Genomic DNA, 15937 nt, shown 5'->3' with positions numbered 1-15937 from the left:
AGTTATTACAATTGAATTATAAATTCATTAGTATGGGAAATAAGATGTAAGTGCAAATTGATTCGATTCGAATCCAATTCGGTTGTTTTGATTTTTTTTTTCTTCACATTCCTAATAGAAAATCCCAACGTCACACTTAATCGGCAAGTGAGCCTTTATTTTAAAACTGGAAAAAAAAATGTGTTCTCGATTAATTTGACAGTTTATAGTTTTACTATTGAGAAAGTGTTAGGTTTACTTATTAGCTTACGTCGTTTTTGTACGTGACAATACGGAATCACATGTCCAAAGTGTATTAACCAATATTATTAAACCCGATCCGATGTTGTAAAAATATAGAGAAATACATCCCTTCTTTAACCGCAAAAGAAATAAAATTCCTGCAGACACAAGTTTTGGTGGGCTCCACTGTCAAACAAAAATTAAAAAATAAAAGAAATACTTACACACTTATCGATGGGTCAGCAGGAATATAGTTTTGTTTTGCTGTTAAAGGAGGGATGTATTTTCCAAAAATATATACTAATTACAAATATTTTAATATGAAAAATAATAAATTACACATCATTATTTAACAAAAGATCTATCAAACATATAATATTTGTGATACTGGTATTTCAGGTTCAGTAAACGAGTTTTCTAATTATAAATCAAATCAAAATTTCTTACATATTATATAACCAAGATAATATTAATATTATTGATACATAATCTATGTAAGTTAAGTTACAAATCACTCAAATATTTTAAAAGAAAACAAACTATTTGTGTTTGAGAGTGAAAAAAAAGAGACGTCAATTGATGAAAATAAATTAGTTTTTTTTTTCTTTTTTTTTTACAAACCGGATCTGGTCAACGCTTTTTACGAAAATCGGCGGGTTGCACTGAATCACACCGGTTCTGTAACATGGCCGGTCCAATATAAAAATCGGACTAGTTCACTGATTTTCGGGTCAATGGTGACCGAAAGAAGATATTTAAGACTAACAAAGTCCGTCATAATTAGTAGATAACAAAGTCCTATAAGCATATTAACAGAGGTTTGATTTATGACCGTGTGTATAAAAAATACTTTATTGGAAAAAATTATACCCACGATCACATGATTTTTTCGCCTCAATAGTATTAATCGTTGGCTTTCGGCTAACGGATACCTTTGAAACAATTTTTGAGAGAAGATATTTAAGAATTAAATTGATAATTATATTACATTTACACTATTGAAAATATCTTTCTTGATGAAGGTATGGTAGGAGTAATTAAGAAATCCTTGTGCCAACCTCCCTGATTGAAAGATTGGATATTTCTCAACAACTTTTGATTTCTCTTTCATTGACTGTCAATAGGGCAAACTGAAGAGTGACAACGTACAAGAGTGCTGAAGAAATGTAATTATATATAAACATAATTTAACGAATTTTCTCGTCAAAATCCTAATAGAGTATGAAACGTCATGAATCCATTTTAGTAAGTTAATAAATTTGAAAGCATCATCGATTGAATTAACTTAAAATCACAATTGACTGCTATCTATAAAAATTAGGGTAAGTTATACTTACACTTTTTTTTATAACTTCTTACCATCATTTTATTATTGTTAGATTAAAATTAAATCAACGGTTATAAATGATATTAAGCGAGAGTCGTTAATTTGATTTTAATCTAACAATAATAAAAGTGATTATAAGGAAAAATGATTATATATACATTAAAAATTATTAGTAAATTGTAACATGATAAGTTAATCTCACTCAATGGCTAGAGGGTTAAAATCCATAAAGCTACAGACCAAGTTATTACTAATTTACTCCATGAAATAAAGGGTTTAACCTCAAAAGATCTGATTAGGTGTTTAAATAGCAGACTCAACTTCAACAATTTATAACAAACTCATTGTGAGACAGTTTTCTGAAGTAAAATTGAAGATATCTGCTCTCCAAGGAGATAGTTTTGACACCAAACGGGCCGAGCAACTTATCAACAGTTTGAAGCCCACCAGGTTTAGGACGTTTATGGCCTTAATTCCAGACTTCCAGAAATAACTCTGGAATAAAATAAATAAAATAATCATATTTTAATCTATAATCTCAAATTAAGCTGTTCTTAAAATACTTCACCTATTAAACTTAAGTTTGATTGCTGCTGTGAGCAATTTCCTTTCAAAACAGTCTATACATTTAAGAAAAGTTAATATGTACAAAAAGTAAAGTAAATTTTCCTGCCCCTAACTCTTTACGAATCTTTTATATGAAAATCATCTTACTTTTATCACTTCATTTTTTTTTATATAAGAATTAAATCATAACCTAATATAAATCATCCAAATCGCTCACGACTAGATCAATTATTCCTAGTTCTGTAACAAGTGAATTTTTTAATCCCTTACCTGTAAGAAAAAGACGGAGCATATTTTCGCTGTTATAGGAGTAAATATCGTTTTACTAAAAATGAGACAAAATAAAATAAAAAAATTAGAAAAAAATAGAATTCATATATTATTAACCCTAATATATAGTGGGACCATGCACCCAGAAAAAAAAACATTATATTTATGTTATTTTTATTCCACGATAAGCCTTTCTGTTCTTTATTTTTATTTTACTAATCTTCCTGGCTTTCTCAAGAGTGGAAGCAACAACTTTGTTTTTTTATATATGATTAAGTGTTTCTCTTCTTGCAAGATTCCAAATTAAGGTTGAAAAGAATTATCTTTACCGACAATTATTTATTTAAAGTGATAAAAAATTTGTTTTCTTTAATTTGAGATTTTGAGTCGAGTTCTAAAAATGAAAAAAATAATTTTAAAAGAATGCCCCTATATTGGATCACATAATATTTGAATTGATTAATCGAGTAATCAATGAAGTGATGAATAAATTCAAAAAAAATATTATTAATATAATTTTAAAATAAATTAAAATTAAAAAAAATCCTCAATATTGTTTTAGACTAAAAAATAATAATTTTATCTCCCCTAATCTTACATATTTATATTTATAAAACAAAATTATTTTAATCATGTAATTAATAAATTAAAATTATTTATCGCAAGTAAGTAGAATTAACAATTGAGAATTAGTTCAAGATTTTTTATTCTTATATTATTTTTATTTTTATTTTTTACATTTTCACCTTTTGGTACAAAAGTGAATTATCGAATGTTCTTTCTTCTGCCCCACTAGCAATCAACAAATCCTGGACAATTTACTCTGTAACTTTTTCTTTTATATTTTCTCCATTTATATTATATTATCTCCAAATTTATGGTAATCTGAAGCTACCCTTTTGGATTCTAACAGGATTTGCAGATGCAGATTTCAATTCATAGATCTCACCCATAATTTGTCCAAATTTTGTTTTGGGTGGGTAATAATGAATAGTTTCACCGCCGAAGATCTCTCCACAATCGGAGGAATCGCCACCGTGTCGCTTCTGCATTCCTTCATTCCCACACATTGGCTTCCTTTCTCCATCGTGGGTCGTGCCCAGAAATGGACTCTCTCCAGAACACTCCTCGTTAGTACGTATTTCGATTTCATTCTTAGATCCCCTCTTCTTTGAAATCTTGTTTCAGCTTTCTGGGTACCCACAATACCCTCTGAAATAACAGAAAAATTAAATCTTGGAAGTTTAAATCACTGACATTTCAACTTGTTTGAAGTTACATTTGTTTATTTTTATTTTTGGGTAATGGATCATGTGTGAATCTTCAAAAGGTTTCGGGAATTATGGTTTTCTTCAGCTTTGTTCTATTGCAGGGGATGCTTGTTTGAGTATAAGTAAAATGAATGAGAAAAGAAAAATAATATTTCATCTTATATTTAATGGATATTTAACTCCCGTCAGTAATATTCCATTGGATCTTAGTTTTTATTCAACAACTGAGTCAGTTCTTGACTTGCCAAATAATCACGGATCTATAACTAGAAGAATTTATCAGTGTTGAACTGATGAGACAAATCTATTGTTCCTTTTCTGGCTAATCTATGCAGCTCTATGATTTGCATTCTAGACAATTAATTTCCGTGAATCCTGTGAATACCGAAATCTTAAGCTTGACATCTCAGTTTTCTGAAGAAATGTCTTAAAGCGAAAGGTCAAGTATAATACAAAATCTTGAAACTTTAGATGGTGGATGATAGCATTTTGTTTGTTTTTTGAGTAAACACCCCTTTTTGGTCCCTGATAGTATCTACGAAATCCTTTTTAGTCCCTGGCAATAAAAAAGGACCAAATTGGTCCCTAACAGTATGAAAAAAGGGCCACGTTAGTGACGGAGGAGTTGACATAAGGATTAATGTGGCCCTTTTTCTCATAATTTTAGGGACCAATTTGGTCCTTTTTGATTGTCCGGGACTAAAAAAGATTTCTTAGATATTGCCAGCGACAAAAAATGGTGTTTACTCTTGTTTTTTTAACTACTCAAGTTGGTGATAAAATGGGATCATATTGTTTGTTTTGGTACATTATTGTGCTCAATTATTTGTTACTCATGGTCACGTAGCTGAATACATATTTTCTGAAAAAGAAACTGCAATGGAAGATTAAGTTCTGTTATGGCATTATAATTATCATTTATAGTCAGAGGCATCAGTTGAAAGATGTAGAGAGTGAAGCTTGGTGCAAATACTGGAGTATATAAATATAAATTTAATTGGCCCATCAATCATTCGTGTCAATGTTGTCCAGATTGGTATGAACTAGTAAATTTTTGTTGTGATATGTTTATATTTGATGGAACCATATATATCCTTCGTAGAACATTTTGATAGCGTTTTATTTTAGCCGAGGGCTGCATTTGATGCTGGACCATTGCTCTTCAATGACTTGAAAACCTGTTCTTGACATGTTCAAGGACTAGTTGTAAATATAATAGATGGAAAATGGGTTCTCAACCCCCAAATACATCTAATATCTGAACATAACATACTATAACATAAATTTTTAGTTTATTTTAGAAAGCAGAAGCTTTATAAGCTTCAGTTTTTTTCCTTTCCAAAGGATTTTCCCTTGTTAAATGTCTTTAAATTTAATTGATAGCCTCAGCTGAGATTTATCTAGGGAAATTTAATGATGAAGCTATTAGCTTGGTGGTATCCTTGCTTCTTGCACTATTAACTCAACTACGGAAAACAAGGATGTGAATAAACTATTCCAGCACTTATTTTAGTGTTTGATGTTCTGGAAAACCATGTTTTAGTAAAATTGCAAGGGTAAGATTGCGCAAAATTGGCCCTCACCCCTATTCTTGCAAAGTTGGGGATCCTTATGCATAGGGGTTTGCCTTTATCCTTTATTGTAGCGTTTTTCAAGTACAAAGACTCATCTTCAGAAGATTGTTCTAGGATTGTCTTAGTAGAGTTTTTTAACTTTATTTTCTTCCTGCAGCTGCATTTGGAGCAATTTTACATGTAATATCCACTTCGCTGCTTGGTATAACAGCAATTACCATGGCAAACACCATTGCTGGTGAAGAAACTGTGCATAAGCTTGCTTCACTTCTGCTCGTATTTCTTGGTGGTAGTTATGTTCTGTTGTTTCTGATGGGAAAGGGTGGCCATAGTCATTCGCACAACCAACCCATGGAGAAAATGGCTGTAGCCGGGCTTATTCTTGTTCCTGCATTGTCTCCTTGTGCTACAACACTTCCAGTATTTCTTGCTGTTGGAAATTCATCTTCCATGATGGTGCTTGCAATCATAGTGCTGCTATTCAGGTATTAGTCAACTGCATTGAATGCTAAGATTTTTTTTTCCAGCTTCTTTTTAAAATGTGCAAAATTTGCTTCTGCTTTTCATGTGCATGTGTGGTGGTTCTGTGTTTGCCTATGATTATTTAAAGTCATATATTATTTATTTCTATAAGTGTCAGTGGTTATCACTTATCAAGATTAGAAATTCTGATGTTGGCCATAAAATTGAATTAAGCAATGGCCCCTAAGAAATGTTTCACTTCATGATCATGAAAATGTGTTTTGACTTTCGGGACAGGAATATACAATTCAAAGTTCAAACTAATTAAATATACTATATAATATACTCTGGCTTGATGCTAGTTTGGTTTAGATGCCAATTAAGTTTGTGAAAGTTTTTTGTTTTTGTGGAGATTAATTAGTGTTACCAAGCTTCACACATATTGCATTTACAGCACAATAACTGTGATGACTTCGCTAGTAGCATTGTCATTTTATGGGGCGAGTCAGCTGAAGTTTCACTGGGTGGAGCGCTATGACAAACTTCTTGTTGGTTCAGTGCTGTGTTTAGTAGGACTCTTGACCCTAATTTTTCATGATCATGATCATGGAGAACTAGGTTCGGTTGGAGAGCACTTACATACACATAGGAAGATCATTTCCTTGTGAGATATATTAATATATGTCCTGTAATTAGACGCTTTTTCACAGTATTGTTCCTACTTTTGTATCAGGAAAAAATTTGTTGCTATTTTGAGAATTTGTCATCTTGGCCTTGTTAAAGTGGGTGTAACCTGAGTTTATAATGTGAAGTTGATGAATAGTAAAATAACTTCTTCTTTTTTGTGCGTACAAATATTACTCTGATTAAAATATTCAATAAATCACCAATTTAGTTTCTGAAAAATTAACCTCACCTCGCTGATTTCGCAATTATCTGTTAGATCATTGGGGGAACTCAAATTTGTAGCCTAATTATCTTCCATCTTTCAATTAAATGAGGGAGTGGATGTAATTTATCATGTGCGGCTCAATAATCTTCAGAAGCTAAAGCTAAATAGAAAATGATGTCTTTTTATTGAAATAAATGAAAAAAAAATTATCAATTTTTTTTTAAAACTTTCTTACATTCATAATTCATAATTAAATCTTTATTATCAAGTTGTTATACCATTTCTTTTTTCAACATATTTTTCCTATGTAAATAGAAGTTAATGAATCTAAGAAATCGCAAATGAAGAAGGAAGAATTTATAAGTTGATTTTTTTTTTCTTAAAGTAAAAAAAGGAGGGCATAGCCCAAAGTACCAGTGTTTAAAAACCCGGCCCGGCCGAGGTCAGGGGTCATGGGGTCACGGGTTCAACCGGGGGGTCACGGGGTCACTGCGCTGACCCGGTTTTGTATGTTAAAAAAATATAAATACATATATCATATATGAAAATATTAAAAAATAAACCACCAATCATCAAAGATTCAAAATATAGTTAACATAATTCACCAATTACAACCATAAGTCAATATTACACAACCTAATTAAAGTATCAATATACCAAAGTACAAAACTCATATTCTAATGGAGTTAATTAAAAGTAATATCATCAAATTCAGGCTCTCCTTGTCTTTCTCCACCATTGCCATCCAAACCTTGAAGAACATTGCTTTCATTTTGGGGTACAATAGTCATATGAGGTTCATCATCTACATCATCCTCATCTAAATTCAATTCATCTACAATAACATATTATATGCAAGTCAATAAATAATATAACGTGATCAAATCATCAAATTAAACAATAGAATTATCATAAAGAAACATACCAATACCATCTACAATTGGTTCAATGGTATTATTCCTCAAATATCTTGCCTCTTCATCGGTTAATAATGGTGGTGACTCCTCAAAAACCCAACTAGTAGAATGATCATCCATTGTTTCCAAATTAATTGGGTCATAATTTTGGTGCTTCAATTGATTCCTATTTTTTCCAATATTCAACATCAACAAATATAAACATATATTTGTCTAAAAGAAAATAAACAAATTTTTGGAAATATGTACGTATAAATTATAATACCTTTGTTGTAGTCTTAGGTTGTATCGAACATATACAAGATCATTCAACCTTTTATGCTCTAACCGATTTCTCCTATTTGAATGGATCTGCTCAAATGCACTCCAATTTCGCTCACAACCGGAAGCACTACAAGTTTGGCTTAAGATACGAATAGCCAATTTTCTCAAGTTTGGTGCACCAAAACCATAAAGTTCCCACCATTTATCTGAAACATTGTAAGCAATAAAATATATTAGTATTCAATCATTCAACTATAACAAGAATTAAAGGTACATACTAATCATAAATTATTTTACCAGGCATAACTTTAGTTCGTTCCCGAATAGCTATGTTCCTTCCAAAATCACCATCAGATTCATTGAAAGTTCTCAGCTCAGATGTTAACTTGGACAATAATTCCTCATCCTTATGAGCATACCTCTCTATAACATCTAAAAGACCAGAAGTTGTCAATGCATGTTTATTGAATTCTTCAACATTGAAATGACATGCTGGATTTAACCAATATCCCGCAGCATGCAACTTTTTACGAAGCTGAGTATCCCACCGACTATCCAGGATGTTCAAGTACGGCTCCGCCTTCTTTTTCTTTCTTTGAAACCGTCTAACCATCTCTTCTCTTGCTTTAAAAAAGGCTTGATAAAGATAACCCATAGAAGGCTTGTCTTCACTATCAACAAGACGCAACAAGCGTATAAGTGGTTCAGTAACTTTCACAATGTCAGCACATTCTTTCCAAAACCTAGAATCTAAGACTAAATCCACAAATTTTCTAGCCTTCAAATCCTTAGAATATGCTGAACTTGTCCACTCTCTTGAAGTTACCATTGCTCTTAATGGATCTTTTTGAGCTAATATGCTTTGCAAAGCAATAAAATTAGTAGCAAAGCGAGTTGGAGCTGGACGAAGAATTTCTCTACCACCTGTGAATTTTCTCATCAAGTGTAAAGGATGACAATGGTTATATACGTACTTGGTAATTGATGAAGCATGTGCCACGGTTGCACCCACTTCCTCTAACTTGCCAATATCTTGCAACATCAGATTAATACAATGAGCAGCACAGGGAGACCAAAATATTGTGGGAAACTCAGCCTCCAATAACCTTCCAGCAGCAACATAATTAGAAGCATTATCAGTCACAAATTGAACAACATTTTCAGGCCCAACAAATAGAACAATTTCTTTGAACAGATTAAATAACAAATCAGCAGTTTTGGAAGCATGAGAGGCATCCACAGACTTCAAGAAAACAGTTCCTTTAGGACAATAAACAAGAAAGTTGATAAGAGTTCGCCTAGTCCGATCAGTCCAACCATCAGCCATAATGGTGCATCCAGTTTGCCGCCAAACATTACGGTAGTTCTCAACAAGACTATGAACATCATCAACCCAACTATCTAGCAATGGACCACGCAACATATACATTGATGGAGCTTTAAAACCTGCACCCAAACTACACTCAGCATCAAACATTTCTTGAAAAGAAGGATTGTTGGCAGCATTAAATGGGAGTGAAGAAATAATCATCCATTTTGATATAGATTTGTGAGCTCTCCAAATCACTTCTTTACTCTGTAACACGCTTTTTACGGTGGGTTGAGATCCAGGAGTTGTTCTTTGAAGAAAATAAGAACCTATGGGATTCTTCCCTTTTTCAGAGTTGGAAGAACTTTTTTCAGGAGGTGTTATTTGGTCACCAAGCTCAATAGTTTCACTTTCTTCTTCATGTATGACTTTTCTTTTTTTCTGTTTACCTTCATCTAAATTTTTTTCATTTCAGCCCGCACCTCAGGTGGCACACTCTTGCATGGCTCAACATGTCCTTTTTCTCCCGCCAAATGATTCTTTAACCGATTAATACCACCTCCTTTAAGAGTCTTGTTACAATACTGGCATACTAAAAAAGTTTTTCCATTCTCCATAACCTGTCTACAATGACCCCAACTTGGATCTTGCTTTCCCCTACAATTTGGTTTGGAGGAATTTTGGGACGACACATCTTCAGTTGGTGTTGAATTAAGTTCATTAGATGACATCTTGCTGAAAATTAATCCACATCAAATCATCAATAACATAAACAGTTATACAGGCACGATGGAAAGACATAGCCTTGGCTGGTCACATATTTTATTTTTAATTTAATTCCTAAAAGTTATATTACAATTACATTCATATATGCTGCATTCTCATCATTCCATGGTTGTCCAAAGACTTGCTACGTGATGCTTAACAGAATAAAACAGAGGACAAGTGGGCTTATAGCCTATAGGTTTATTTAATTTTTTCTTTTCTATACTAAAGCAATGAATAAACATCTGGACTTACTCTCAAAATGTTTAGTCGACTTCCTGACTCTTAAATAAATGCAAATAAAGATCAGCAACCCAACAAAGGCAACAACAGGTACAACTTAAGCGGTGACAGTTTGTGATCTCTGTTTTTGTTTCCTGCATGAACACAAAATCCCTTCTGATTAATACAATCCACGGCTTGAGAATATCTCAATTAAGTCATGTAACTAAGTAGAGAAACAAATAGTTAAAGGTGCTGGAATTTTTATCTCTAAAATAACCCCTCCACATTGGAATGAAAATTTATAATAAAAAATCCCCACAAAAAAATAAAAATTTGAGATTTAACAACTACTTACTTTGTGCCAATTAATTAATTAGTTGCTGCTTGATGCCTATCAAAAATGTTATCACTATAAAAAAGGAACAGCATTAACCGAAGTACAAAGGGAAGAGGAACAACGATTCATAGTTTTAAGCAACAGCGATTCTGTAAAATGGATTTCGTAGTTTACCTCTTTCCTTTATCCCCACGTCCTTGACTTGAGCGATTCACAACGGTGAGTGAAGGATGAAGACGACTATCCGTCTGGCTGGGAGAGAAGAGAATCAGAGAACGATAGATTTAGGTTTCAAAGATTTTTTTGTTGTTGTAAAAAACGACGTTGTTTTAAGCAATTTTCTTTTAAAAAAAAAATACGCAATGACCCCCTTTGACTCCTCTGACCCGGGAGTCACTGAAACCCGGGGGGGTTTTGGGGGTCGGAGGGGTTGATGTGCATATAGGGTCCAACTTGAGACTCGAACCCTTAGAGGAGAGGGGTCAGGGTTGACCCGGGTCAACCCGGGGGGTGGGGTGGGGTTTTAAAACACCCCCAAACCACTAGTGGTGGCAATTTGGGTTGATTCGTCCCGATCCGCCCTGCCCCACCACCAACCTGGCAAAAACGGAAGGGGCGGGTTGACCCGCCAAAAAATATGGGTTGAAAAAATGAACTCATCTCGTTTTATGGCGGGTTGGTGGGTCAACCCACCAACTCGTCAATTACAAATAAATTAATTAAAATTAAAAAATAAATTATATTTTATGAATTTTTCTAATGTTATTTTATTTTATTTTATATTTCTCTATTTTTTTAGTCTTAATCTTAAATGTATACTAATATGTGTCAAACATTCTTTAGGAGTTTATATATAGACATTTGTCATAAATAAAATTGTTATTCTTTATTTTTTTAGGAAGTACTAAGAATTTTTATTTTTGAATATCACAAAAATTTAAGGACTAATGAAATACTACCTAATTGTAAAGAAGAAAAAAAATTATAACCCGGCGGGTCAACCCGCCCTGCGGCGGGTTGAACCCGTTTTGACCCACTTCTAGGCGGGGCGGGTCGAGGTGGGTTGAAAACCTTAACCCAACCCGCCCCGTTTTGGCGGGTTAGCGAGTTGACTCGCCGGGCTCAACCCATATTGCCACCTCTATAAACCACAAACAAAAAACAAACTAAGACAATCCTATCTTATCAAATGCCATCAGGAATTGAAAAAAAATAATTCTAAATCTTGATTTCTCTTGACAACAAATGATGCCATCCAATCAGCACAATGATTTGATGCTCTTCCAATATGGTTGAACTTCAACACCCAATTATGATATATCCATTGTGAATTTCTTGTACAAGGCTTTCAAGAGGAGCCTTATTTAATTGACCTGTAGTCAATTGAATCGCCAAGGAAGAATCACTCTCAACCTCTACTTGAGAGGCATTCATTTGTCAGGCTACCTCCAGCCCCTTTATAATTGTCCAACACTCGGCTATAAGAGGGGAGCAGGCACCAATTTGGGAGGTAAAACCTACTAACCAGTTACCCTTCTCATCTCTGACCAATCCTCCACACGCAGCCTTTTTGGATTGAACACACATTGCAGCATCCACATTTAGTTTCCACCACCCTGTCTGAGATGGATTCCAAAAGGGATTACAAGAATAAACTTTCCCCTAGTATTTAAAAGGAGGGCTGATTTTATCTGAGCAATATGCAATGAAATCACCAAATTTGGCCTATCAGATTGAATGAAGTCCTTGTCATAAATAAAGCTATTTCTCCTATAAGTGAATATTTTGAAGACAAGAGATGGGTTATCTTTTTTCAAAAATAAAGACAGGAATTAAGATCATAATATTTACTCGACGTACGTGTGTGTATATATATTCTCAGATACCGGGACACGTCATTTAAAAAAAAAAATGCATGTCGGACACGTGTCCGACATGGACACGCTCCGACACGCGTCTGACACGCTCCGACACGCATTCGATACGCGGTCAACATTTTGGGACACGTGATCAACTCTCCGACATATTTTTTCGACACGCAATCAACTTTTTTCGGCACGTGGTCAATGCTCCAACACAATTTTTTTTTAGTCTTAATTTTATTTTATTAACTAAAAATAAAAAAAATCATTTATAAATCAATTTTTTTTTGTTATGAAATTTGACATGAAAAATTAACAAGGTATGAATTTTTTTTTTTATATTTATGTTATGAAATTTGAATATTTGATTGGTTATATGACTTATTATGAACTGTTATATGTATTAAATATAAATTATATTATATATATTAAAAATATTATTTAATATCAAAACGTGTCCCAACGTGTCGAAATATGCCATTTTTTAGAATTAACGTGTCAGCGTGTCGTGTGTCCCGTGTCAGTGTCTGTGCATCATAGTATATAAATATGTATAGGTTTATCATTTGTCATGTCACATGATATAAAGTTACGTAATATCATTCCAAAACTAAGTTGTTTTGGGAGTTATAGGAATTAATAAAGGGTGTTTTGGTAAAATTTATATAATAAATAAAAAAATAAAAATATCAAAACACACTTCATTAATTCTCCAAACTCTCAAAATGACACAATTTTGGGATGATATTAGTGGCAAAGCCACATTAGGGCACGGGGCCTTGGCCCAGGCTAAATTTCAAAAATTATCCACGTTTTCAACGTGGCTAAAGAAGCGTGGCTAGTTTGCAGACTTAATTTTAAAACATTAGCCACGTTTTAGCGTGGCTAAATAAAAGTGGCCCGAACTAAAATTTTTTGGCCTGGGCTGAATTACTGTGTTGACTCTGCCACTGGGTGATACGACATAACTTTATGTCATGTGACATGATAAACAATAAACTCATATATGTATATATATAGGGTTCGCTTTTTCTGCAGTTACTGCAGATAAGTTATCTGTAGTAAGCCCAATACGACGTCGTTTTGGGAATAAATGCAGATAACTTATCTGCATTAACTGCAGAAATATTTTTCCCCTATATATATATATATATATAGGGGTTTATATTTCTGCAGCTGCTGTACGTGCAGCAATCAAATACTTGCCACATATATACTTGAAAGCATTAAATGCGGGGAATCATAACCATACATAGGATGAAAGCATTAAATGTGGGGAATCATAACCATACACCTGTCGTTGCTGTACGTAAAGCGGCTGCAGAAATAATTTTTTTTTTTTGGAGTTACTCAACCCTAATTATCTCTTTGAGACGAGTTGGCTCCCTCCGGTATCCCCACGAGCTTCGACTCTTTGAGCCGACTATGGCTAAAGGTTCAGCCCCCTCCCCAAGAATGCATTCAGCGGGAATCGAACACATATCCAACCCCACTAACTTAGCGCCAAGTTACCAACTGAGCTACACCCATTGGGTACTGCAAAAATAATTTTACTATATATATATATATATATATATATATATATATATATATATATATAGTTCATTTTTTCTAAAGTTACTGTAAACAACTTTGCCTAATGTTAATCAAAACGACGTCGTTTGTGGCAGAAATCATAGTGTATTTATAATTTTATTTTATTTTTTCTGGGTTATAATAGTCTTTATCTTTCTAATTTTTTAATTTTCAACCCTAAAACGATATTATTTTGGTTAACATTAGACACAATTGTCTAAAGTAACAATAGATACTTTTCTTCCATATATATACTTTTTTTTTTAAACGAGATTAAAATTTACATTTTAAATTTTATAATAATTTTTTTAGTGACTGAATAATTACGATAAACATTATTGAAAAATATATACTCTTCATGCAATAATTTTTATGTAAATTAATTATTACAAAATATATAATTGAACTTAAAATTTATTTGAGATACTTATAATTTTGTAAGATAATTATATTGTTAAACAAAGTTAACATTTGATGTTAGAATTTCTTTTTTTCTTTTTTTAATTCTTAAAGGTTTAAAGTTGTCAATATGTACTCATCTTTGTTTTTGTTTAGGGCTTCGCCCCTTAATGTTATCAAAAAAAAAAAAAAATATGTACTCATCTATTTATAAAGGCTATACACTAGTACTCATATTGCCGTATTTTGTCTACGAGAAGTGTTTGTCTTTTAAAATAACATAAAATTGGTATTTTAGTTAAAATTAATTATGTTTTATGATGAGGAAAATAAAAATTATGGTGAAAGAAATAAGAATTTTTTAATTTAAATATTAAATAAAAATAATTTTAATTAAAATAACTATACTTTAAAATAACAAATATTTTTTCTTTTATTTATATTTCAGTTCATCTTTATTTCCACGTGAATCCAATGCGATGTCTCATTAAAAAGCGGGATAAAATGGAATTTACACTATTATATCTGTTTATAAGATCAATAAATTAAAATCGATATATATAAATAAATCAACGGTTCATAATTGGTATAAAAATATCTTTGGTAGTTGTAATTAAAATATTTTTGGTAGTAAAGTTAAAATAAAATTATATTTACAAACTCTTATATATATAATATTATGTATCTCGGAAATCACAAATATTTAAATAAATATTTTTCAAAATATTATGTAATTAATAAAACATTTATAAATATAACATATCTGATAAAACTTTAGCACACTTTTCTTCTTATGATAAGCTGTCCTTTAGGTCAACTGCCGCCTGTGCCTTGAAGTTAGTACTAAGCCTAAGAGCGAGACACAATCTATGGAGAAAATTTTTAATGGGTTTTATAAGAGTTATGTTGTAGGAAAAGTGATTGTGTAATGTTATAGAAATTCGTTTTGCGTGTCTTAATTTTTTATTTATTTTTTTGTTTTAAAAAGTGTGGGCCCTACAAAATGTTGTGAGTGCAGGAAAGTTTGTTGTGTTATGTTAAAAGATAAAACGAAAACTCAATTTTAATATAAGGAAACCATCAAATTCGATGTAAAAGAAAATTTATTTTGAATTTAAAGGGAAAAAAAGTGAAAAAGGTTTTTTTTATGAAAAAAATTACTCTTATGAAATATAAGAGTAGTTTATCTTCTATAGACTCATCGAAGACTGTGACACTTTTTTTTTTTTTTTGATAAATAGTGGGTCCCACTAAATATATCTCTACAACATAAAATATTTCTCTAATGTAACATGAGATTAGACGAAGCCTACTTCTTATAGCCAAAAAAAGCACCGATTTCGTAGTTGAAGTGCATTGAAAGTTTTCTCCTATCCGTAATCCTCGAAAAACTAATCGGTGATTCAATTTCGAAATAATTCAGATTCACTTAATTAAATGGTAAAAACAATAAAACATTATTTAATGAACTAACGTGTTATGATTTTTTTTTTTATACATATGTTATTGATCTTATATTCGTTTAACATTTATGTACACAAAAAAAATATATCGTTGAGAGAAATGATTCCTTTAGACTAGGGTTAGCAAAAATGAGCCAACTCGTCGGTTGACTCATAATCTATTAAAAATGAGTTGGGTTGGGTTGGTAAAAATGAACTGCCAACCCGAGCCAACCCGACTCAAGCTAGCTCATGAA

At 32.2% G+C, this 15937-nt stretch overlaps 2 protein-coding genes across 2 annotated transcripts; one reads left to right on the top strand and one right to left on the bottom strand.

The window, feature by feature from the left end:
- The first annotated feature begins 3143 nt into the window (after window positions 1-3143).
- On the top strand, window positions 3144-6506 carry LOC133296999 (uncharacterized). Its single transcript, XM_061496045.1, has 4 exons — window positions 3144-3211; window positions 3300-3520; window positions 5389-5716; window positions 6148-6506. Exons 2-4 carry the CDS (start codon window positions 3373-3375, stop codon window positions 6359-6361), a joined length of 690 nt encoding a protein of 229 aa, XP_061352029.1. The 5' UTR covers window positions 3144-3211; window positions 3300-3372; the 3' UTR covers window positions 6362-6506.
- A 765-nt stretch (window positions 6507-7271) lies between these two features.
- On the bottom strand, window positions 7272-9243 carry LOC133296981 (uncharacterized). Its single transcript, XM_061496024.1, has 4 exons — window positions 8064-9243; window positions 7768-7972; window positions 7511-7668; window positions 7272-7420 (listed from the first exon to the last, which is right to left on the bottom strand). The coding sequence occupies exons 1-4, from the start codon at window positions 9241-9243 to the stop codon at window positions 7272-7274; spliced, it is 1692 nt and encodes a 563-aa protein (XP_061352008.1).
- Between the last annotated feature and the right edge of the window lie 6694 nt (window positions 9244-15937).

This window comes from Gastrolobium bilobum, unplaced genomic scaffold (genome assembly GCF_033153095.1).
Source record: "Gastrolobium bilobum isolate Gb01-03AN ecotype WA unplaced genomic scaffold, APGP_CSIRO_Gbil_v1 utg2614, whole genome shotgun sequence".
In the NCBI taxonomy this organism is placed as follows: Eukaryota; Viridiplantae; Streptophyta; class Magnoliopsida; order Fabales; family Fabaceae; genus Gastrolobium; species Gastrolobium bilobum.
This window is presented reverse-complemented; position numbering and strand designations above follow the sequence as displayed.

Excerpts from the sequence above, each read along its gene's own strand:
- LOC133296999 (XM_061496045.1), top strand. The coding sequence starts at position 3,373 with ATGAATAGTTTCACCGCCGAAGATCTCTCCACAATCGGAGGAATCGCC. Across the intron at positions 3,521-5,388 it reads CTCCAGAACACTCCTCGTTA|CTGCATTTGGAGCAATTTTA; the intron begins GTACGTATTTCG and ends TTCTTCCTGCAG. Across the intron at positions 5,717-6,147 it reads ATCATAGTGCTGCTATTCAG|CACAATAACTGTGATGACTT; the intron begins GTATTAGTCAAC and ends TTGCATTTACAG.
- LOC133296981 (XM_061496024.1), bottom strand. The coding sequence starts at position 9,243 with ATGTTTGATGCTGAGTGTAGTTTGGGTGCAGGTTTTAAAGCTCCATCA. Across the intron at positions 7,973-8,063 it reads ACGAACTAAAGTTATGCCTG|ATAAATGGTGGGAACTTTAT; the intron begins GTAAAATAATTT and ends ACAATGTTTCAG. Across the intron at positions 7,421-7,510 it reads ACCAATTGTAGATGGTATTG|ATGAATTGAATTTAGATGAG; the intron begins GTATGTTTCTTT and ends ATGTTATTGTAG.